The 25,656-nt window shown below is 39.8% G+C and overlaps 1 protein-coding gene across 2 annotated transcripts in view; it reads right to left on the bottom strand.

Moving 5' to 3' along the window:
- Nucleotides 1-6,812: 6,812 nt before the first annotated feature.
- The window catches only part of ATP8B1 (ATPase phospholipid transporting 8B1), a 144,696-nt gene continuing 125,852 nt past the window's right edge, over nt 6,813-25,656 (bottom strand). For both annotated transcript variants that reach the window (XM_049901839.1, XM_049901840.1), the window contains exons 20-28: nt 25,266-25,341; nt 21,369-21,501; nt 20,032-20,320; nt 15,337-15,560; nt 13,564-13,647; nt 12,339-12,584; nt 11,894-12,032; nt 9,655-9,785; nt 6,813-8,560 (exon numbers count right to left, since the gene is read on the bottom strand). In XM_049901839.1, the coding sequence (XP_049757796.1) occupies nt 8,336-8,560; nt 9,655-9,785; nt 11,894-12,032; nt 12,339-12,584; nt 13,564-13,647; nt 15,337-15,560; nt 20,032-20,320; nt 21,369-21,501; nt 25,266-25,341 (1,547 nt within the window). In that variant the 3' untranslated portion in view covers nt 6,813-8,335. The remainder of the gene's footprint in view (nt 8,561-9,654; nt 9,786-11,893; nt 12,033-12,338; nt 12,585-13,563; nt 13,648-15,336; nt 15,561-20,031; nt 20,321-21,368; nt 21,502-25,265; nt 25,342-25,656) is intronic.

Genomic DNA, 25,656 nt, shown 5'->3' on the forward strand with positions numbered 1-25,656 from the left:
ATATCCTTTGCCCATTTTTGTTTGTCGGATTGTCAGAATTTTTCAGTTCCAAGGAGGTCTTTATATATTTAGGAGATTAACCCTTTGTCTGATATGAGTTATAAATATTTTTCCCTGTTCATCATTTGTCTTTGCATATATATAGAGAGAGAGGAAGAAGGAGGGAGCACAGCCATGAGGAAAATTTTTATATTTATGTATTTGAATTTATTAGCCTTTCTTTGAAGGATTTGGATTTTTAGTCTTAATTAAAAGACTTTCCCTACTCCAAGACTGTATTTGAATTTTCGCATGTTTTTCCTCTACTACTTTTATAATTTTTTTTCTTGCATTTAAATCTTTTGTTTATTTGGGTTTTATTCTAGTACAGTGTGAGGTATCCAGTTTTTTGTCCTGTTGTTCCAATATCATTTATTAGATACACTGTCTTTTCCCCCACTGATCTTTGATGCCACACTTACATATATTAAACTTCCACTGTGTTCAAGTCTATTTCTGGATTTTCTATTCTGTTTCATGGATTGTCTGTGTAGTCATGCAATCAGAACCACAGTTTAAATTACTTTTTTAAATTGTAATCTGGTTTAGCATCTGGTAAATATAGTGTCCCCTTACTGCATTCTTTTTCTAGTTTTCTGATTCTGTATTAATTTTTCCATATGTACTTGAAAATCGGCATGTCTATTAACCCTGCTGGCACTTTTATAGGGATCACATGCCATTTATGAATTATCCTAGGGAGAACTGGCTCTTTATGATGTTATGCCTTCCTATCAAAAAACATGATATGCCTTTGATTTGTTCCTCTTTGTTTTTTTTTTAATTTTATTGTGGTAAATATATATAACAAAAAGTTTGTCAGTTTAACCATTTTTAAGTGTACAATTCAATGACATTAATTACATTCACCATGTTCTACAACCATCACCACTATCCATTTCCACATCTTTCATCACCCCAAACAGTAATTTAATACTCTTTTAGCAAGAACTCCCATTGTCCTCACTTCCTAGCCCCTGGTAACCACTAACAAATTTTGGTATGTATTTACCTATTTTAGACATTTTATATAACTGGGATCATACACTATATGTTCTTTTGTGTTTGACTTATTTCACTCAGCATAATGTTTTCAAGGCTTATCCATGTCATAGCATCTATCAGGACTTCATTTCTCCTTATAGTGGAATAATATTCCATTGTATACATACCACATTTTGTTTATCCATTTACCTGTTGATGGACACTTGGGTGTTTCTGCCTTTTGGCTATTGTGAATATTGCTGTAATGAATACTGGTGTACACAGATCTGTTTAAATCCCTGTTTTCAAGTCCAGCTAGAAGTAGAATTCCTGGGTCACATGGCAATTCTATGTTTAACTTTTTGAGGAGGTGCCAAACTGTTTTCCATTGTGACTGCACCATTTTACATCGCCACCAGCAATATATAAGGGTTTCAATTTCTTCATCCTCTCCAACACTTTTTTGTTTTTCTGGTCATAGCCATCCTAGTGGATGTGGGAAGAAGTACAGCCAGAAAGCTCCTTAGAAGTGAGAATGGCAAGTTAGCAGCCATCTAAGATACTCCACTGGCCTTACCCTGTCTGGAACAAGGGAGAATGAAGAAAACCAAAGACACAAGTGAAAGATTAGTCCAAAGGACTAATGAACCACAACTACCACAGCCTCCACCAGACTGAGTCCAGCACAACTAGATGGTGCCTGGCTACCACCACTGACTGCTCTGACAGGGATCACAAGAGAGGGTCCTGGACAGAGCTGGAGAAAAATGTAAAACAAAGTTCTAACTCACGAAGACCAGACTTACTGGTCTGACAGAGGCTGGAAAAACCCCAAGAGTATGGTCCCTGGACACCCTTTTAGCTTAGTAATATAGTCACTCCTGAGGTTCATCCTTCAGCCAAAGATTAGACAGGCCCATAAAACAAAATGATACTAATGGGGCAAATGAGCCCAGGGGCAAGGACTAGAAGGCAGGAGGTGACAAGAAAGCAGAAAGCTGGTAATAGGGAACCCAAGGTTGAGAACGGGAGAGTGTTGATAAGTCACGGGGTTGGTAACCAAAGTCACAAAACAATACGTGTACTAATTGTTTAGTGAGAAGATAGTTTGTTCTGTAAATCTTCAACTAAAGTACAATAATAAAAACAAAAAAAAGTGAGGATGGTGAGGCTTTGTGTCGTACACTTTGGACATGTTATCAGGAAGGATCAGTCCCTTGAGAAGCACGTCATGCTTGGTAAAGTACAGGGTCAGTGAAAAAGAGGAAGATCCTCAATGAGATGGACTGACACAGTGGCTGCAACAGTGGGCTCAGACATAGTTACGATTGTGAGGATGGTACAGAACTCGGCAGTGTTCTGTTGTACATGAGGTCGCTATGAGTCAGAACCTCCTCCACGGCACCTAACAACAACAGTGGGTGTGAAGAGATATCTCATGGTAGTCTAGATTTACATCCCCCTCATGACTAATGACATTGAGCTTCTTTTCATATACTTATTGGCCATTTGTTTGTCTTCTTTGGTGAAATGTCTATTCAAGTTTTTTGCCCATTTTTTTAAAATTGTGTTTTAGATGAAGGTTTAAGGAGCAAATTAGTTTCTCATTAAACAATTAATACCCATATTGTTTTGTGACATTGGTTGCCAACCCCACAACATGTCAACACTTTCCCTTAATTGATCTTGGGTTCCCCATTACCAGGTTTCCTGCCTTCTCATTCTTGTCCCTGGGATGGTATACTTATTTAGTCTCATTTTGTTTTATGGGCCTGTCTAATCTTTCGCTGAAGGGTGAACCTCCCGAGTGACTTTGGTACTGAGTTAAAAGGGTATCCGGGGGTCAAACTCTCAGGGTTTCTCCAGTCTCTGTCAGGCCAGTAAGTCTGGTCTTTTTTTTTTTTTTTATGGTGCTTTAAGAGAAAGTTTACAAACCAAGTCAGTCTCTCATACAAAAATTTATATACACCTTGCTGTATACTCCTAATTGCTCTCCCCCTAATGAGACAGCACACTCCTTTCCTCCATTCTCTCTTTTTGTGTCCATTTGGCCAGCTTCTGACCCCTTCTGCCCTCTCATCTCCCCTCCAGACAGGAGATGCCAACACAGTCTCATGTGTCTACTTGATCCAAGAAGCTCATTCTGCACCAGCATCATTTTCTATCCCATTGTCCAGTCCAATACCTGTCTGGAGAGTTGGCTTTGGGAATGGTTCCTGTCTTGGGCTAAAAGAAGGTCTGGGGGCCATGACCAGCGGGGTCCTTCTAGTCTCAGTCAGACCATTAAGTCTGGTCTTTTTATGAGAATTTGGGGTCTGCATCCCACTGCTCTCCTGCTCCCTCAGGGGTTCTCTGTTGTGTTCCCTGTCAGGGCAGTCATTGATTGTAGCAGGCACCATCTAGTTCTTCTGGTCTCAGGCTGATGTAGTCTCTGGTTTATGTGGCCCTTTCTGTGTCTTGGGCTCATAATTACCTTGTGTCTTTGGTATTCTTCATTCTCCTTTGCTCCAGGTGGGTTAAGATCCATTGATGCATCTTAGATGGCCACTTGCTAGCATTTAAGATCCCAGGCACCACTCTCCAAAGTGGGACACAGAATGTTTTCTTAATAGATCTTATTATGCCAGTTGACTTAGATGTTCCCTGAAACCATCGTCCCCAAACCCCCACCCCTGCTACTCTGGCCTTTGAAGCATTCGATCTGGTCTTTTTTTGTGAGTTAGAATTTTGTTCTACATTTTTCTCCAGCTCTGTCTGGGACCCTCTCTTGTGATCCCTGTCAGAGCAGTTGGTGGTGGTAGCTAGGCACCATCTTGTTCTGCTGGACTCAGTCTGGTAGAGGTTGTGGTAGTTGTGGTCCATTTCTCCTTTGGACTAATTTTTCCCTTGTGTTTTTGGTTTTCTTCATTCTCCCTTGCTCCAGGCAGGGTGGGACCAGTGAAGCATCTTAGATAGCCACTCACAAGCTTTTAAGATCCCAGATGCTGCTCACCAAACTAGGATGTAGAACATTTTCTTTATAAACTATCTTATGCCAATCAAGCTAGATGTTCCCCAAGACCATGGTCCCCAGCCCTCGGCCCAGTGATTTGGTCCCTCAGGTAGTTTGGATGTGTCTATGAGACCTCTATGACCTTGCCTTGGTCAGGTTGTTCTTTGCTCATTTTTTAATTGATTTTTCTTTTTGTTGTTGAGTTGTAGGAGTTATTTTCATATTTTGGCTACTAAACTCTTATCAGCTATATGGTTCCCAAATATTTTCTCTCATTCCATAGGTTGCCTCTTAACTTCCTTAATAAGGTCCTTTGATCACTAAAATTTTTCACTTGATGAAGTCCAATTTATCTATTTCATTTTTTATTGCTTGTGCTTTGGTGCCATATCTAAGAATCCATTGCAAAAAAAGGGTCTTGAAACTTTACCTCTGTTTTCTACTGGGTGTTAAGTGTTATCTCATTGTGATTTTGATTTGCATTTCCCTAATGTTTAATGAGGAGCCCTGGTGGCGCAGTGGTTAAGAGCTCAGCTGCTAACCAAAAGGTCAGCAGTTTGAATCCACCAGCCACTCCTGGGAAACCCAATGGGGCAGTTTTACTCTGTCCTATAGGGTCGCTATGAGTCAGAACAGACTTGACGGCAGTGGGCAATGGGCCGTGTCTAATGATGCTGAATATCTTTGCATATGCTTGTTGGCCATTTGTATACTTTTGGAGAAATGTCTACTGAAGTCAAGAAAATCATTTTTAAGAGTTTCAATCTCCACTTCTTCCTGAGCCATACTTTGTTTTTCTTTCAATGTTTTGACAGGACATTTTGTTTTTATATATTCACTAGAAATTTTTATTGCAGCTATAACTTTTTAGCAAATCCTGTTTTTGACAGGGATTTTAAAAGCAGTCTTGCAATTTTTCTAAGCTTCATTCATTTCACATGCTGGCAGCAATTGTTAAAATATACTTAGATTCCATTAGGGTACATTTTCCTATCACACTGGAATTTCTTAAGAATGATTTTATAGCCATCATCTATCATTGCTGAGCAGACAGTTTCTGGTATCAGGAGAGTGGAACCATCTGCAGGAACCTTTAGGTGGTGCTCTTTGGTTAAAAACATTTATTCCTCAAACAGTTTAAACACAGGAGTATATCCTGAGAAGAAATTGGCTTTCAACTTTTTTTTTAGGGCCTGTATTCCAGCTCTGCTCAGAACTTTTTTTCATACCATTTTTAAAAAGACTATTTTATTATGTTTTTGGTGAAAGTTTACACAGCAAATTAGGTCCCCATTTGACAATTTCTATGCAAATTGTTTAGTGACATTAGTTAACATTTTTCACAATGTGTCAACATTCTCTTTAACTGCGTTTCTCGATCCATTTCCAGGGCTCTAGTTTCCCTGCCCCCTTATCTTCTCATCTTTGCTTTAGAGTAATTGTTGATCTTTTGGCCTCACGTAGCTGGTTTTTTAATGGGGCACCGCACTCATGGGTGCCAATATCCATTATTTTGTGTGCCAGTCTGTTATTTCACTAAAAAGTGACCTTGGGGGATAGTTTGGATTTAAGGTTTAAAGAGTATCTCAGGGTGATAGTCTCAGGGAGTCCTCCGGTTGCAACTGGTCTAGTACATCTGGACTTTTAAGAACTTGAGTTCTGTTCTGCGTTTTTCTCCCCTTTTATTGGGGTCTAAAAAAAAAAAAAAAATTTTTTTTCTTTATCTATTGTGGCACTGGTCATACCAATTCTGTTGCAGAGATTCGTCATCTGCCATGTCCTCCTCCCGCTTGGTTGCTGAAGGGTTGCATGATGTAGACATTGTACTCTAGAAACAAGCTTTCAGTTGTGGACTAGCAGTGATTTCAACCTGGATTTAAAAAGCATTCCAAACGGATAACTCTCATCACCTGCTACTAATTATACCCCCCCCCCCCGGAAAAGTCTCTCCATCTCAGTCCTACAGAGAACCTCCTTCTGAAAGCCTAGTGGGGCCATGGCTTCCTTTATTGTCAAGGAACTAACTACCTGACCTGCAGCCAGGCCATGAGACTTAGCCCTCCCCTAGCCTCCCACTTCAGGCCCCCCCCCCCGCTTACCCACCCTCCCTCCCTCCCTTCAGCTTTTTAATTCCCCTTTGCTCATTTTTCTGCCAAGTAGTCATCAGGTATTTATAAACTGTCTGTACACTTTCCAGCCCCTACGTTTGACCAAAGGTTACTCCCTTCTGATTGCTCTTATTCTGACTCCAAAGAGTGGAGGTCACTTGGAAGAATAGTCCCTTGTCCAAGCTTACTAACATGAACACTCCCTACAGAAGTGATCTCATCAACTATAAACCCACACCCTCTGCCTTTCAAGTCAGCACCATCCAAAGTCTGACCATCTATTCCCAGTCAATTCTCATCTAACACTTAGTGCCCTATCCCTGACTTTATTTCTACCACCAAACGACTTCTAAGTTCCTTCAGGAACCTTGCAGGCTTAGATTCTTCTGTCATATGCCAAACAAAACCAAACTTGTTGCCACCCAGTTGATTCTGACTCATGGTGACCCCATGTGTTCAGAGTAGAAGTGCTCCATAGGGTTTTCAAGGCTGTGACCTTTCAGAAGCAGATGGCCAGGTCTTTCTTTCATGGTGCACCTGGATGGGTTCAAACCATCAACCTTTAGGTTAGTAGTCCAGTGCAACCCATTTGCGCCCCCCAGGGACCCCATTCTAAAAAAAAAAAGCAACAAACATAATAACCTAACTTAAAACATTTTTTAAAAGATCATACATTCCCAAGATTTTCGTAAAGCATTTATTTTTAAAAAATATACATTAAATCTCAGATTTACAGAATACAGAAATAATTTATCCAAAGCAATTTGCCTTTTAAAATTGTTAATATTGCACCCAAGAGTATGAGGCTTTGACACATTTGCATTATCAACCTTTCCCACAATTAGCAGAGCAGGGAAGAAATCTGAAACTGACAGAATGACAAAAGCTATCTTTTCCTTAAAAAAAAAAAAAAAAAAAAGCTGAAAATTCTTTTTATTTACAAGATACAGAAAAGTTGTAAACATTCAGAAATTTATTTCCATAGAGTAAAAAGGCATACATTCTTTTTCATACCTAAAAAATGAACTATATACACATTGTGATTTCCTCAGAGGAATTCAAAGGGACACATATTGTGAGCATTTGCAGCCCAATGGTAAAGAACACAACTATTGAAAATGCTTTTACACCTGTACTAGTATATGGAAACCAGTGTGTGAACAATGTAGAATGAGAAAAGCTTCTGGAAAAAAATAACTTTTACCTCTCTGAGGATGGTTTCCATAGCTACCTAGGGTTCTCTTCAATTTTAAAAGGATACACTAGTGTTACTCAGCCTTAGAAATGTAGTTACCAACGACCTTTTCTCTCAAGACATAAGACAAGTGAAAAAGAACGAGGTCTCTGTCCAATACCCTTATAAAATACTTTACATATAGGCAGGCACAAAAATTTGCTTCCCAAAAGAAAGCTTTGCAAAATACTCTGCAATTCATCACTGATACCCTCAGTTTTTTAAAACAGTTGTTTTAACGGCCTCTAAATATTAAATGTGTTTTTTAGAAAGAGAGTAGGGAATAAAATCACTTGCTAGTACAGGTACTACAGGAAATTGCTAAAATAACATCTGGCAGTCAGAGTACAGTTTCCAATGTGCCGTTTTAACCTGGTAGTAAGTGGAAAAACATATTGAAACCTTACACTTAACGAATTTGAAGTAATTTTTCTTGATTGAACTGGATTATTAAACCACTATGACAACAGGACACTGTGAAGCCCATGATCAGCACTGCAGAACTCACTGGATCACTGAGGTTGTAGGTGACCAACATTTATGAGTCTTTCATCAATACCATTATAAATAAAAACCTTAGTTAACAACAAGGTCTATAGGAAGAAAGGAGCCTCCTGTAAATTCATGCTGAAGGTCATGGACAGGAAAATTATAATTTCATAATGCAATCCCATTTGAATGGAAGAAGGTGATGGTTTCTAATTCTGTTGTCCTGGATTGAGACCGGGTTAAAAGGTTCCCTTTGGATCAGAAGGAACACAAACAGTTAAATAACAGGACTTTTAAAAAGGTATCCTTGGCTTTGCTATTGCTTAATAGTCCAATCCAAGTAGTTGGTTTTATAAAGGTTATTGTCTTCAGTATCCTTGTGACAAATTCATTAAAACAAAAAAAAAAAAGTCCTGAGAGTCTTTCATAAAAAAACGCACATTTCCTTTGTTTAACTGTTTCACTAAAGGCAGTTTTGAGGTGAATTCCTCAGCTCTCCACAGTTCGCCTGTATTCTGCAGTCCCATCGGCTATTATTGCGTCCAGTGGGGCCCGCTTCTTGCGGATGCTGCGCCCTGAGGAGATGAGGTCCGCGTAGCCCCGCTGGTGCGAGAAGGCATAGGCAGAGCGCCGTGAGGACACTCCCCTGCGGAACACTTTCTGCCGGTGCTTCCACTGCTCCTCGGCCTTTAACCGCTTGCGGTGCTTCTGAATCTGTCAAAGGTGAAAAGTCCGGAACAGGCTAAAAATAACTGGATGACGGAATGAAAGGAAAGGTTCGAACCCACCCGGAAGCAACTCGGAAGACAGGCCTCACAATCTGCTTCCGAGAGCTCACAGTCTTGCAAGTCCTGTAGAGCAGAACTACTCTATACACATGGGGTTGCCAGGACTTGGAATTGACTCAATGGCAACTAACAACACAATAACCTTTCTTATGGGAAGCAGAGGCCATTCCCAGGGCTGGGCTGGATTGATTTCCCTTGCTAGGTACTAGACTGGGAGCCCTGGAGGTGCAGCGGTGAAGTGCGTGGCTGTTAACCTAAAGGCTGGTGGTTTGAACCCTGTGGGGCAGTTCTACTCTGTCCCATAGGGCTGTTATGAGTCAGAATCGTCTGGACAGCTATGGGTTAGGGACTAGGTTAGGAATGGGCATGTGATAGAATTCTGGCTAATGAGACCCAAGGGAGGTGTGCATGGGGGCCTTCTGTGACAAGTTCTGAGGCTCCCAAGGGAAAGCTACAGACCAGTCAGTCTCTCCTCTTCCCCTGGAGACTGACATGCCAGGATGTGATACTTCAAGGTGAAGCTACAATGAAATGGCAGAGGGGAGGGATGCAAACAACCTCAGTCCTTTTTGACAACATTAAATCAACTGAGTCTGGAGTCTGTTAGTTGTTATGTGAGTTGAAGTGATACATTGTTTATTATTGAGCCATTTTGAGTCGTGGCTTTCTGTTACTTGTACCTAACAGGATCCTGCTATAGGAGGTGACATTTTTCTTTAGATAAAAACTCCAACCTATTTGCATGGCGAAATGTTGCCACTATAATTGTTAAATCGAGGGGATAGACATATGGCAGTTCATTCTCTTCTTGTTTATATTTGATAGCTTTCATTAATAAAAAGAAAACCTTAATCCCAAAGACTTATTTGTAAGATCGAGTTAAAGAAAGAGAAGTAGGTGTAAGAAACATTCTACTACACGTCCCAAGAGCTTAGAATTTTGCAGGAAAGCTTCTTTTGGAAAGTGGTTTGGTTTCTGTGAAGGACACTCAGAGTTGGGGAGGACCGTCTTTCTATATACCTTATCACTTTCTGATGGCCAAATGGTCATTGACAGGAAACGGAAGGCAATGACAGGCAGTAAGCACAACGCGACAGTCAAGATGATGGTCAACCAGATATACGGCTGTCTCAGGGCATTTGCAGCGGTGCCTGCAAAGAACATAAACAAGGAATAACAGTAGTCCCTTTATCCTAAGGGCAGAGTTAATATTCCATAATTCATAAATTGATGATGATAAAGTGTTACACCCACATTGGCCTTCCCGAAACACCTGATCACTGCTCAAGGAATGAACATTTTAAAATCCAACTATGCAAAGCAAAATCAGGAAGGTAAATTCTCTGGAACAAGGCAGGTGTACATAAACAAATGAATAAGGAAAAAAGAAAATACATTCACATTGCATTGATTAAAAACGCGATTGGGCAAATCTATATTTCCATTTTTTTTCCAGGAATTTAAAAAAGTACTTTATAGTTTTAGTTTGAAACTCTAAAGTATTAATAATAACTGGCACCACTTATTTGTGTGGTAGGCCTCAGACCTGTTTATTTTATACAGATCAGACTATTTAATCAACTCTGACAGGCAGGTATAATTCTCTTTGCCACATAAGGAAATTGAGTCTTGGAGAAGTTAGGAAATTTGCCTAAGGTAGCAGAACTAGCATAGCAACCTAGAATTAAAACCCACGTCCCTGTGACTAGCACCCAGGCTTTTCCCATCACACTTCAGCTTCTACAAAGTAACAGTTCAATTCTACAATACAATTAGGTAATCAAATACACTATCCAATTTAAGAATTAACATCTTCTATAACCAAACTTTGGAAACCCTGGTGGCACAGTGGTTAAGAGTTACAGCTGCTAACCAAAAGGCTGGCAGTTTGAATCCACCAGGCGCTCCTGGGAAACTATGGGGCAGTTCTACTCTGTCCTACAGGGTCGCTGTGAGTTGGAATTGACTTGATGGCAACGGGTACAGGTATAACCAAACTTATCAGAATATTTTGTGTACTTACACTGTAAGTTTATAGAAATAATGGCCTTTATTTTTTTTAAATGTGGTTTTTATAGTGCTAAACGCATATGGGTTTAAAGATATATCCTATGGGAATATTCTAAGTCCCTGGGTGCTAAATTTTAAAAACATAGTCAATAAAGAAAAATACAATCATTAAAAAAAAAAAAAAATTGTTCCATCCCAAGAAGAAAAAGGATACCCTAGCAAGTATTTTTAGAACCTAACCATTGGTCATTAAAAAAAAAAAAAAAAACTAATTTGTTTACAGGGAAACTAGTTTATGGGGCTTCTTCTCATTTTGACTACAAACTACTCTATTCAAGACAGGAAGCTCATAAATTCCAAAGATTTCTACCAGTTTAAATTAACTTCTGGCATTTGTTCCTATGTCATATAGTTTATACACCTGTAGTCACTGGTCACATAACTATTTTGTTTTCTATCAGTTTACTTATTCACATACTTATTTCCAATGACGTAATCCACGTTGGAAACCCTGGTGGCATAGCAGTTAAGTGCTACGGCTTCTAACCAAAAGGTTGGCAGTTCACATCCACCAGACCCTCCTTGGAAACTGTATGGGGCAGTTCTACTCTGTCCTATAGGGACGCTATGAATCGGAATCGACTCGACGGCAATGGGTTTGGTTTTGGTTTTGGTTAACCCACTTTAGCGTTCTAGAATTCCATTGTATTGATACATCATAGTTTGATACTCCATTGTACTGATACTTCATAATTTAACATTCTTAGGTCTTTCAGTCGTTTCCTTTCTAAACAATTACAAATCTTGCGGTGAGAGAATTGCACAAATTACCTTTTCAAAATGAAGTGTGTTTAATCTTAGGATATATTTTCCCCAAGTGGAAATCTTGGGTAAAGGGTATGAAAAGTTTATAGTTCATTATTATTTCCAGATTCTGTTTCGGAAGGATTAAGATGAATGTATACTTACTTCCCCAATTATGTATCAATGTGAGGTTTACGGGGGAAAAATACCTTGTCTAATTTAACAGATGCAAAATTGTACCTGAAAGTTATTTTAACTTGCTTTTCTCCCACCACATTACTACCCTTCCAACCCACTATCACCACTCAAATTCCAGTCAGAATGTTAACTTTCATTAGCAATAATTTACACTTTTGGTATTTTTTATTTACCTAGAAGTTATGTCAAAACCTATACTGATGACATTTTTCTGTACCTTTAGTTTTGGACTTTAGAAAATACCAACCTGTAAATTGAAATGTAGATGGTAAGATAACATGTATCCCAGCACTATGGAAGTCAAACATGATGCCAAAATAAAGTGCAATGCTTCCAAAGATCGAAAAAGCATTCACAAAAGTCCAGTAAGAAGTATCCAAGCCAATCTGTGGGGAAACCAAAGAAAAACAGAGCAGTCATTTTGGGGAGCTGGCAAAAAATAAAGGATCTAAGAATTCTGAAAATAGAATTCAGCAATTTAGGCATGATTTGCCTTGAATACTGAACAATCAGAAACCTTCGTTGGCTTAGGCAAGAAAAAGGAAATGTGCTTGGTATAAAGCAGGAAAATGGCGCTCATATTTGGTAAAGCAGCAGAGGCTCAGTTGGAGGGAGATGGGGAGCCAGGCTAGTCTATGTGCAGAAACACAGGTGCCAACAGATACTGAGTATGATCTAGTAAAACCATGTACCTGGAAATTCACGGCTATGACAAGAGCAGAGGCAATTGTGACAGCAAAAGACTGGTAGTCTGAAGGGGCCTCGCCGTCCTGTCCCATGGTTTGAAGGTAAGCTCCAAAAGGGATGAAGAAGAGGATCATTGATGTTAAGGCCCCGTGCAACAAGCTTACGAAGAACCTCTTATAGTTAAAGAGTAAGTCTCTTTGTCCTACAACGTACAACCCAGGGAATCGGAGGCTCAGTTTGTCACTCACATCCTTAAAGTGAAAACAAAATTAGAGTTGTGTATTCATTCATCAGGCTCAAAGAACTCAGAAATATAGGATCATTTATATCTTACAAAGCGTTTCAACTTGTGGTTAAGTTTTAGGAAGGCAAAACCTGAACAAGATGATAAACCCTACGATATTTTCAGAGTGTAGAGATCCACCTCACTAGTTTATTCCACAAGTATTTGATGTTCAATTAAGAGAAGGGTTAGGGAAATGTTTTATTTTTTCAAAACATATTTTGCTCCGTGTTGGAAGAAAATAAATGAGTAATGGCAAATAAAATATAAGGGGATTATTTTTACTTCCAAAGACAACACAGTTTCAAATTCTTTGGGAAAATATTTTCAAATACAAGTTGACGAGTTAATTCCAAACTATTCTTTTTCTTCATTAGAAAGCCCTTTCTCTAAGAATTATTATTAGATGAAATGTAGACCAATTGGCGAATTAAACACATAAGTTTTGGAAAGTGTTAAAATAACTTACTTTAAAAATGAATAACTTAAAATGGAACAACCAGAATGGAAATGAGAATGTTCACATATTGTGAAGAATGTAAGCAATGTCACTGAAGAGCTTTCGTAGAAATTGTTGAATGGGAACCTAAACTGCTGTGTCAACCTTCACTGAAAACACAATAAAATATTATTTTTTAAAAAATGGGTAAGTTACTATTACAGAGAATACTATATTGTCAGGTAATTTGACAATAAAGTCTTGGTGTCCTAAGAAAAGATAATAAACTCTTTTGTCAATGAATTCAACCCAGTTCTGGAAATTCCTCATTTTTTGACTATAAAACAAGAAGCACAGCAGTTGTCCTTGTTGCCTGACAAAGGAATTATAATGGGCTTTATTCAGAAGGAAGTAAAAACCGAAAGAATGCACTGAAGTATCTGCTTTTAATGTCTCTCACTGGCCATCTGTCTGTTCAAGCGTGTCCCTCTCTGAATGAGGCTCCCACCTGGTCGAGCAGGCCCATGAGGAGGACGGGCAGGCTGGTGTAGAGCACATTGTAGAGGGTGATGAACCAGTCCTCATACGCCGTCTGTGGGAGGGAGGACACAGAGTCTGTCACCAACAAAGACATGCTGTCAGCCTCACTGACACACACACACTCATCTACTTCCTCATGGCAAAGGGTTATAAGTTATAAGGCTCCAGGGATGCCTCTAGTCCAAATGGAGACTTCTACTGCCAGAGCAATCACCTACCACCCGCACCTGTAAAAGCCATGAGTCTGTTTCTATGGAAGGACAGAATCAAAGACCATGCCATAAAAACGAATTTTCCCTCAAAGGAAGTGAGGAACATACTCCAAAAGTTCTTGGTTTTACAAATTGCCATGGAATCAATTCCAACTCACGGGAACCCCATATGTGTCAGAGCAGAATTGTGCCCAATACGGTTTTTAATGGCTGATTTTTTTTTTAAAGTAGATCACTGGGCCTTTTTTCCATGAGTTGTTAGTAAAAAGGTTTATTTGAATATTGCTGGAAAACACATCAGTGTTCATCTTTTTATATTCCCTTATGAATGAACTGGAAACCCTGGTGGCGTAGCGGTTAAGTGCTACGGCTGCTAACCGAAGGGCTGGCAGTTCGAATCCGCCAGGCGCTCCTTGGAAACTCTATGGGGCAGTTCTACTTTGTCCTATAGGGTCGCTATAAGTCGGAATAGACTCAATGGCACTGGGTTTGGTTTTTTGGGGTTTATGAATGAATTAAACAACAACAAAAAAAAACCAAACCTGCTGCCATCAAGTCGATTCCAACACATAGCGACCCTATAGGACAAAGCATAGGGTTTCCAAGGAGCAGCTGGCGGATTTGAACTGCTGACCTCTTGGTTAGCAGCCTTAATGCTTAAGCACTGCGCCACCAGGGCTCCTATTAATGAATTAGAATTCATAAAATAAAAAGTGGTTCAAAATCAAGCATCATTCAAATTTTCTTTACTTTTATTTTGCAAGTCCAGCATTTGCATTAAAACATCTGTAAAGCATAATTTGATTGATTCTAAAATGATATGTTTCTGAAGAGGTTAGCAGGCGCTGTGCGCACACCATTGCAGTGGGTGGGACAAGAGGAGACGAGCTTTTACAGGACCAACGGTTACACATAGTCCTGTACAGAAACAGGAGGAGACTCCTCCCCTAATTGAGGTCTCCACTGGCCCTCAGCTTCTGAGGCTCCTCTGATAGCATTCGTCGATGACACAGCATCAAGGAAGTTTGGGCAACCAAAGGCGCTGACTTAGGTGTGTTTTCAACTAATGACATTTTTCTGCTACAGCATCATTTTAACATATTAGGTATGTCCTCTACTCTCATTTCAGCATAAACAAAAACAACAACAGAGATGATAATAGATCTATGATTCTCCAAAATTTACATCATCTCTTTAGCCTTGGTCACAATACAATTTTATATTTTCCAAGTTGAATACTGTGTTATCACTATTCTTAACAGCAAGGTAAAGTGTGGGAAAAAAAATTCTAAAGTAAAGACACACACCCCTAAACAAATTCACCCTTTTTAAAGGCAAAATAAAATACTGTTAAAGCACCAGAAGCATTTTAGAAAAGTAATCCATAATCTTAATTAATCCATGCCCCCAAATTTAAGAAGATACAGTACCAAAACTGGAATAAAGAGGGGAAGAAACTAATTTATTTTTTTAGAACTAAGTTTTATTAAGAGACAAGTTTTACTCATTAAAAAAAAAAGTTCTGTTACCTGTGCGGAGTACCCGTTGAAGAAGGAGTACCACAAGTGAGCCAAAGTAAAGGCAAAGTTTTTATAAAAGAAGTATCGTAGGAACTTGCACATCCTGATGTAAGACCACCGGCCATGCACCAACAACAACCTCTGCAGGTATCTGAACTGAGCGAAGGAAAAGTCGCTCGACATGACAGCCTGCATGCCTTCTTGTCCACTTATTCCAACACCGATGTGGGCAGCTATTGGGCAGAGGGAGAAGATATTGTGAATCATAAGCCTACTTTTAAGATAAAACATCAAGATGATAAGAATGCTTCAATAGCAAATCAAAAACAAAGACAGATATTCATGGAACAATAAAAAAAAAAAAAAAAAGCTCCTTGTTCACAATCCCACACCTCCAGCTTCTGAACTCATCTCAGAGTCAGAGGTACAACTTGCTAAGCAAAGCACACAGTAGGAACTCCCTAAATATTTGGGAAAAGATCTTATGTGGATGGTGAATTCCATTTGGATTATCTGCCCAGCCCACAAGCCATCCCTCCTATCCAAGCCCTAGGCACCTATGTTTATAATGTGTGTCCCTGCCTGCCTGGCCACAGCTGAGTCAACCATGGGCAGACATTACAAACTGGCTGTCTCAACCTTAATTCCACCTTTGTTCTAATTGGAAAGGTTGAGAAGCAAATTTAAAACCCCACATTTCCCAGACTCCCTTGCAGCTAGGTTGCCTTTGTGAGTTAGTTCTACCACTTGGACACACTTGCAAGTGGTTTAGAATCGAAAAGTGAATCAGAGCTCAGCAACCCTTCCCCTCTCTTCTTGGCAGTTTCTGTAGCAGAATTCATATCCATACCCCGGCCTTCTGGATGCTGACAGGCAAATGCAAAGTCTTCTCAACTGAGAGGTTCTTCAGAGGCCCCCTGAAGACAGAAGCGCCCCTTGAGAATGACCCAAAGGTAAGAGACAGACTCAACCTAGACCTTTTTCAGTCTACCCACACCTTTTATAAGCACCTAATAGCCTGTATTAAATAACTTCTTACTTAAAATGCCTAGAATGGTCTGTTTCCTGACCTAAACCCTAACTGATAGAAAACCCAAGGTGGGCAAATCTGTCTTTTTCTGGGCATTTTGAAAGCAGGATTCAGGTAGTCAGTGTGTGTGTAATACTAATATGTAAATTTTTGAGGTATGGGACAGATAAATTTATTTCTGAGGGATTGTGAGGGGCAGAGAAATAAAGTAGCCTGGAGAAAGACAGATAGACAGACAGATAGACTCTGGATTCCTGGTGCAGTTTCAGCATTTTCTTGAGGCCTGGCCTCTTGTGTGCCATGAGACATCTATGTAACTTTATTATAAATTCTTAAGGTAGCTTTAGTTGTTCTCCGATAGTTGTAACCAAAAGAGTTTTAACTAAGACACTATTAAACTTTCAAAGGCTTATTCATGGCCCACCCATGACCTTAAGACACATAATTTTGGGGGCAAAAGTTTTCTAGAATAGACTACAGAAAAAAAAAAGTCACAATCTGCTTCATTCTTTCAATAGCATCAAATAACCTTTTCCATTAGTGAATTAAAATTTTATGTGGATCTTAAAAGCCAAAAAGTAAAGACAGATACTGAGATAAATTAGGAAAAAATACGTTAAAAAACACAACCTGTTATTACTTAGCCCCCAAGAAGTGATTGCCAACTCAGCAGAGTGACTGACTAAAAGAAGCTTCAAAAGCCCTGCTCTAGTTACAGATCCGGGGCATAACTTTTGTCACTTGTCCAAACCTAAAAGTTTTCAACAACACTTTGCAGTTCTAAAAAATAAAATGTATCTGATTTAATATTGATGTCCCTTTTCAAAACATACAAATAATTCTTATGCCCATTGTGGTTGCCACACTGCTCTTTCCTCCCACAGCCTTCTTCTTCCTGAACAAACAACAGAAGGCAAGGTTGAGATTCTGTCTTGCCTGTTGGGCTATGGAAGAGGAGCCCTTGCCACAGGCACTGGCATGCAGCTTAACCTTTCCACTGAGCAGACCAAGGACAATATGTGAGATGAACACTGTCACAGTTTGCTGGGTAATTAAAGGCAACTAAACAGACACTCTATGAGCCAATGCTGTCTTTCTCTAAATTCTGAACACAGACACCTAGATTTTCTTCAAGTTCCAAATGTGGTTTCAACTGCCTCATTGCCAGGCCCCAGTTAACCAGCTGGCATTGAGTCGATTCTAACTCCATGGGTGTCAGAGTAGAACCGTGCTCCGTGGGGATTTCAATGGCTGATTTTTCGGAAGTAGATCACCAGGTCCTTCTTCTAAGGTGCCTCTGGGTGGACTTGAAGCCCCAACCTTTCGTTTAGTAGCTGAGGTCTTAACTGTTTATGCCACCGAGGTAGCCTTTGATTGCTAGGCACCCCACCACAGTTCCCTATTAAACCGATCACTTCCTCAAGTGCTCCTGCCTTTATCTCATCCCTTTCCTGCTCCATGTATGTATCCAGAGTCTCAGACCAAGAAGAGACCACACCCACCCAGCCCGCAGACATCCTTAGGCACAGGGATAAGGCAGCCCATGGCATCCTTGGATCCCCGCTAGGGGCAAAGACATGGGGGGTTGCAATCCCCTCTACTTTCAAACATCCTCGTGGGACTACATAATAAATGTTCCTGCTGTTTCTTAATTCAAGTCTCATTGGCCATCTGTGTAAGACTCACTTTTGTTCATAATTACTTTCAATCATATGCTAAACAGGAAACGTGAGCAAATGGTTTTGTTTTTTTTTTTTTTGGACACCTGAATTTACATTACTTCTTAATGAATAAAAAATGTTTTTCTCTGTATATTGCTCTTCACGCAAGTGAAAGAAATCAGGCCTTTTAAAAGTGCAAAAAGGCATTAATGATACTTGAATACACATACTAACTTCCAAGGAGACCTCAGAATTTCCTTCATTTTCATGCAAAATGGATACTCCATAAAAAACAAAGAAAAACAATCAGTTGCCATTGAGTCGATTCTGGCTCATGGCAACCCCATGTGTTACACAGTAGAACTGTGTTCTATAGTTTTTTAAAGAATGTGACCTTTCGGAAGCAGATTGCCAGGCCTTTCTTCTGATGTGCTCCTGGGTTGGGTTTGAACCACTAACCTCTCAGTTAGTCGCCAAGCACTTGACTACTTGCACTTCCCAAGGACTCCTGAATGTTCCTTAAGTTAAAGTCTATAAGGTTATCTATGATGAATTTTCTTGATCCCTCTCACTATTAATTGGTAAACTCAGAAGAAAAAGAATTTCAAGGCTAACGTCAATCAGATGGCAAACCTACAAGGCAACCTACCCCCAGCATCTAGAAGTCAACATTTAAGTTGAAGAAAAATAATGTTCAAATTACTTATCCTTTTGGCACAGCTAGTTACGTTAAGGGTACATGATAGAAAATAAACTGTAGCTGGCTACAGAGGAAAGAGAGAGATCTAATTCTGAACAAGAAATGCCATTTGAACGGCAGGACAAGCACGCGCAAGGACAGCGAGGAGGAAGGACACTGGCAACAGAGACAGACACGCACGGATAAAAAAAGCAAGAAGCCATACGTCATGTAGCGGGCTCCCGTTGCGGAAGATAATGTTGGAATGTTCTTACTATGAATCAAGGAAGAGGAGGAGGAGGCTCTAAGAAAAGAAAGAGGCAGACCCATGAGTCACAAAATACGCTGAATTCAAAGTACAGTAATACTTAATGTATTTAAGTTACCTGAACAACTGGGCATGCATATATGTATGTATATTCATATAATATTTCATCTTTATAATAATAGCACAGAGTTGGAGGACACAGCAGAAATAATTTTCTCTTTTTCATAGGAGAAAACTGAGGCCTAAGAGGATAAGCCCCAAGTGATGACATGGTATTTTGGCAGTAGAATAAGGATGACATTCAGGTCTACCTAGTTTGGGCATTTTCTTTACAAGATACTCCCTTACAGTATAGGTAGAAAAAGGGACCCGGACTCAGCTGTGAAGACAAGAGTCCTGGGCTTGGTTCTGCATACTTTAATAACAGTACAACTGTGTTTCTGTATGATTGGACTTGATCCTTTCATTTGTGGGTACCTCAGGTCCTCCAACCAGCAAAACATCCCTGGCAGTTTTCCAGGAAGATCAGAAGGAGGGTGAGACCACGTTGAAGTTGTGCTTCAATGCCGAAACAGGTCACCCGATGGTGAAGTTCCAACAGGTTTACCAAATGCAAGAAGACAGGTGAGAGAGAATATATTCTCAAAGCCAATACCAGGTAGAGTTCAGCAATTTATGATGAGCTCAGCAGAATGGCTTTTTTTTTTTGCAAAACTTATTAACTATCAAGATTTTTAATAAGCCCTAAAGAAATACGAAAGGAGGACCAACAAGAATGAAAGGAAATATATATATGGAAAAGAAGAAAAGAAATAAGGAATCCACCATATGGAACTAGTCTTCTAGTTGGTACTCTATGAGTACCATTGTCATTTCTGTTTTCCTACTAGCTAGACTGTGAGCTTCCTGAGGGTAGGCAACAGGCTTAGTCATCATGGTTAAGTGCCCCTTATTAAAATGCTGAAAATCTACACAATGACATCTGAAAAAACTTCCCCCCAAAACAATCTTGCCATTTCTTCTCTTTAGCAGTTCAGGCCTCACTGGCCATCTGTATGAGACTCACTTTTGATCATATTTACGTCGTTGGCCCCGTCTCCAATGGCCAGAGTGATGGCTTTCTTGTACCTCTTCACCAGGTCCACCACCATGGCCTTCTGCTTGGGTGTGACACGGCAGCAGATGACAGCGCTGCACTCACAGGCCAGGTCCACAAAGTTCTGCTGCTGCTGCTCTTTCTTAACTTCAAGCCTTCTTTTACTCTGGGTCCGTATCTGTCTTTCCTCTTCTGTCCTGGGGAACTTCAGTTTCAGAATCTTACTTCTCTTTGTCTTTTTCTCTAGAAGAATTTCATTCTGCGAAGTCAGAGAGGGATTACCACCATTTTGATTTTTACATTAAGTACTCCTCCATTCCCAAAACTTTAATTATGCGATGAATAACTATTAGGTTGATTGTATCATTGATTATTTCATTTTGATTACAGGCAGTCCCTGGGTTATGAACTTTCGACTTACGTAAAGCCTGTTATATTAAAAATTTGAGATACACAAATGGTTTGTAATGACAAATAGGTATTACTCCGTGACACACATCAAAACATAACTATTATTATTACTGTATTATCATATTAAAGGTGTTTTTGTGTATCTGGAAGTCTTTCTTTAATGTTTTATATACTAAGACAAACATTTGGTTAAGGCGTTAGATACAAACCTATTTAACTGTTCCGTCATAAAAATGCGACTTAAACACAAGCTTAGGAACGGAACTTGTTCATAATTCTGTGACTGCCTGTATAAAGTAGTTACTATAAAAATTTAGAAAATATGAAAATATGCAAAGAATAAAATTAAAATTACCCATTAATTGATAAGTAAGGGAAAGCCAGTGTTATCAGTTTGGTATAACTTCCTTTTTTTATTGTGCTTTAAGTGAAAGTTTACAAATCAAGTCAGTCTCTCACACAAAAACTTATATACACCTTGCTACATACTCCCAATTGCTCTCCCCCTAATGAGACAGCCCGCTCTCTCCCTCTACTCTCTCTTTTTGCGTCTATTTCACCAGCTCCTACCCCCCTCTACCGTCTCATCTCCCTTCCAGGGAGGAGATGCCAACATAGTCTCAAGTGTCCACCTGATCCAGGAAGCTCACTCCTCACCAGCAACCCTCTCCAACCCGTTGTCTAGTCCAGTCCCTGTCTGAAGAGTTGCCTTTGGGAATATATAATTTCCTTTTGTTTATGTATAATCATAACGTTTCAAACTTGGGAAGTTGCACTTTCACTTACAGACTGAGAGATTTTTTGGTTGTCAGTTCATATGTAACACCATCTAAAACTGGGCTATAACAAACTGCTTTAGTTTGAGACAAAGACACAGACACACTAAAGATACGTACCAACCAAGAGCCAGTGATGATTAAAGCACGGTTTCCACCAGGAGGGAAAAAAGGTTCGTTCACTGGGGCTGCAAATTTTGCATAGACTCCACCTCTGTTCCTCTGGTTTTCCATCCTTGTGTGAAGAAGGGAACTGGGGGAAAACAAATTTAAGCATTTCAAGTACTTGAGCATAAACAGGCTGTTGATCATGAGATATTCTGACATACAGTCAGTTCTCATTACGCAAGGTAGTTATGTTCTATAAAGTCACCGTGAACAATGAATTAGCAAGTTCAGGACAACTGCACCTGGAGGAAACACAGGGTTAGGTTCCTGTGAGCCATGGTCACAAAATTTTTATCAGCTGATCAATAAATAACCTTATTATGTGTATTTCTGCTTAAAGGAGTGCTGGTGGTGCAATGGTTAAGCATTTGGCTGCTAACCAAAAGGTTCGTGGTTCGAACCCACCTAACGTTCCGTGGGAAAAAGATGTGGCAGTCTGCTTCCATAAAGATTACAGCCTTACAAACCCTATTTGTAGTTCTAAGTCTGTCCTACACAGTCGCTGGAGCCCTGGTGGCATAGTGGTTAAAAGCTTGGCTGCTAACCAAAAGGTCGGCAGTGTGGATCCACCAGCTGCTCCTTGGAAACCCTATGGGACAGTTCTTGCTCTGTCCTATAGGGTTGCTATGAGTCAGAATCGACTTAACGACAATGGGTTTAGTTTTAGTTGTAGGGTCACTATGAGTTGGAATTGACTCAACTGCAATGGGTTTCTGCTTAAAGACAATTTATTTCATATATACTGTTGATTCATTAACACCAAACTCGTGGCCAACAGCACTCTAATGCATGTCTGAACAAAGCATATTTAACACACTTATTTTCTCCATGAGGCACGTTACAGCCTTTTTGTGCTTACGAGTAGTAAGCAGCACTTCAACACTGCTTGGGGACCATTTTGAACAGTGAAATCACCAACAAAAATGCAAAAACGGTGGCACTAAACAGGCTGCAAAGAGAGCACTTGCTAGCAACGTGAGAGCCAAAACAAGATGGCAGAGTGTCGCCTTGCTTGACCTCAGCTGGGAATGTGCACACCAGGTGACTCAAATTTTTCACTGCCCTGAGCAAATGACTGGGAAAGCAGAGTGAGTACTGATTTGGGGTTACAAACAAATTTTAGCAAGTAGGTAAATTCACAAACACAGAATCCTTGAATAATAATTACTGACTGTATAATCTTACTGTCTTGGTTCCTCTACCATGGAGCACCATGTTCTTGGCACTTCATATTTGTCAAAGACAGCCAGAGGAGGCAGTTGAAAATGTACTCACGAGGAACAGAAGGAAGATGATCTGAATTCTAATATACTGGGGTGAGCCCTACTTTACATGCTTGGCAGAAAAGTTCTTTCTGTTTTATATCAATAAATTAATGAAGACCAAATATAACACATTCACATGATAAAAAAAAAATGAGCCATGGAATTTTTGGAGTGAAAAGGGCCTTAAATGTCTTGTTCAATCTCTTCATGTTATAAATAAAGAAACTAAGCCTAAAAGCAGTGATATGACCTGCTTATAGCAAGTTGATGGGAAACTGGAATGAGGACTCAGGTCTCTTAACTTCCAGCCCCAAACTTTCCCCATCACATGCACATAGCCATTAGTCTTCACCCTCCAGAGCTGGTTTCTCAACCTCAGCATCATTGACATTTTGGGCTTGATAAATCTTTGTTGTCGAAGCTGTTCCATGCATTGTAGGATGTTTAGCAGCAATCCTGGGCTCTATCCACTAGATGCCGGTAGCACCTGCCCCACCCTTTTTGTGACAATCAAAAATGTCTCCAAAACCTGTTGCCATGGAGTTGATTCTGACTCACAGCGACGCTATGTCTCCAGACATTGCCAAATGTTCCCTAGAGGGCATAATCACTCCTCCCTGAGAACCACTGTTCTTTCTAGAGATGAGTATCTCTTATTCTTATTACCATATTAATTTAACTCTCGTTTTCAAGTTGAAAATAAAGAGTGATCAAGACCAATCATTAAAAGGCTGAAAGAGAAAAAATATGAAGTTATATATTCAAACCATTCTATGGGAACTGTCCTTTCAGGAACTAGCCAGAAAGATAATTGCTTCTCTATCAAGGCAAACTTGGCTAGGAGCATTATAAAATTTGCTACTCACATAAATTTTATCTTAACACAGGGCCCAATTTTCAACACTTTTGAAAGAGAGAGCAGACATTTATTAAGGTTCGACAGGAAATAAAACCATATGGTAATTAACCAAATTACTTGAAACCAGGAAACTACTTAAGTAAACATATTAAACATTTGTCTATTGCTACTTATTAAAAGCTAACAGTACAAAGAGGTATGGTTTATGAGCTTCTGGTCAAAAAGAACTGATCTATCTAAATTCTAAGACCAGTTAGAAGGCCATTGGTTTTGCTTTTCTAATTTAGCAGAGTGCCTCATACTAGAGCAACTCACAGAAGCTTTATCATCACCATCAATTCCCTCCCATCTTACAAGACCAGGCAAGTGCAGTGGTAACAGCTCCATTTGGCCTTGTGACAGCCCAAGAGAGGGGTTGTAACAAAGTGTCTGAAGAATACTATACATTTCCAGGTCTGCTGCAACTATGGATTAGGCTAACAAAAGTTTCAGCATCAGTTCAGGTTTGAAATATCAAGCTTGCACTATCCAATTAGTTACCACATGGCAACCCAATGTGTGTTAGAGTAGAACTGTGCTCCATAGGATTTTCAATGGCTAATTTTTTGGAAATAGGTCACCAGGCCTTTCTTCCAAGGTGCATGCGGGTAGAAGCAAACCTCTAACCCATGCGCTCCCTGCCCCATTTAGGCAGACTGAAAATAACCTACAAGGTGTAACCTACCAAAACATTTCCTTCCAGGCAGGGTTATTTTTTTAATTTCTTTTATTTTTCTTTTGAGGAGCCTGGGTGACATAAGGAGCCCTGGTGGTGCAGTGGTTAAGAGCTCGGCTGCTAACCAAAAGGGCAACAGTTCAAATCCACCAGCCGCTCCTCAGAAACCCTTTGGCCAGTTCCACTCTGTACTATTGGGTCACTACGAGTCGGAATCACTCGACGGCAATGGTTTTGGTTTTTGGTTTTGGGTGACATAAGTAGCTTGTGACTGGTTGGTAGCCTAAAGGTTGGTGGTTCGAACGTACCCAGTGGTACTACAGAAGAAAAGGCCTGGTGATGAGCTTTTGTAAAGATTACAGCCAAGAAAACCTGGGGCAGTTCTACTCTGTAACAGCTGGGGTTGCCATGGGTCAGAATCAATTTGATGGCAACAGGTTACTTTTTTTCCAAAAGGTGAAATTCCCTGAAAAAGCAATTAAAAAAAAAAAAAACTCATTGCCGTTGAGTCAATTCCGACTCATAGCGACCCTATAGGACAGATTAGAACTGCCCCACAGAGTTTCCAAGGAGCACCTGGTGGATTCAAACTGTCGACTTTTTGGTTAACAGCCATAGCTCTTAACCACTACACCACCAGGGTCTCCTGAAAAGGCAATACGTGAATATAATTCATATTAGTTAGTTAGTGATGTCACAGGCCCACTTCCTTATTTAGCAGGTGAGCCTTAGGGACTTCTGAGGAATGGGAGACAAATGGCCCCTGAAAGGCAAATAAAGGACCCAAGTTTCCTTAAAATGCAAATCTGCTCAAAATAAGACCAAGCTATTATTTTTTTATTATAACTTGAAACTACCTGTTGTTCTCTTACTTCATTGAAATGTGAAGGAAACTGTCCCAAGCGCATATTCTAGCTTCATTTTCTGCATATCTACTGTGTTCACTGCAGCTACTCTGGTCTGTAGAAATGAGCTGTAATGTGCTCTCATACCGAAGGACCTTTACTTACTTTATATCTTCCCCATAGCAGATCGTGGTGTCTTCAGTCAGAAGTTCACAAGCAAATCCTATATTTTCAGCAGTTTCTACAACAGAATAAAATTAAGTCGAAGGTTGTTCCTACTGTTGAAATGAATAATTGACTTTATCTAGGAATGATGATTTTTTTTTTCAATTAATGAACATAACCAAATTCAATCAAATATGTTGTTTTTCCTATAGTAATGTACAGAAATCACATTAAAAAAAAAAACCCTTTCTGTAATAAAATAAGTGAAAGTTAAAGTCTGGTTTGAGATGTTACAGTAATAAAGTGTGCTATACAGAATCTCGACGGCACTGGGTACTGGGTATATTATCAAATATGGTGTAGTTCTGTGGTTAAGTGTTTGGCTGCTAAC

This window comes from Elephas maximus, chromosome 11 (assembly GCF_024166365.1).
Source record: "Elephas maximus indicus isolate mEleMax1 chromosome 11, mEleMax1 primary haplotype, whole genome shotgun sequence".
NCBI lineage: Eukaryota > Metazoa > Chordata > Mammalia > Proboscidea > Elephantidae > Elephas > Elephas maximus.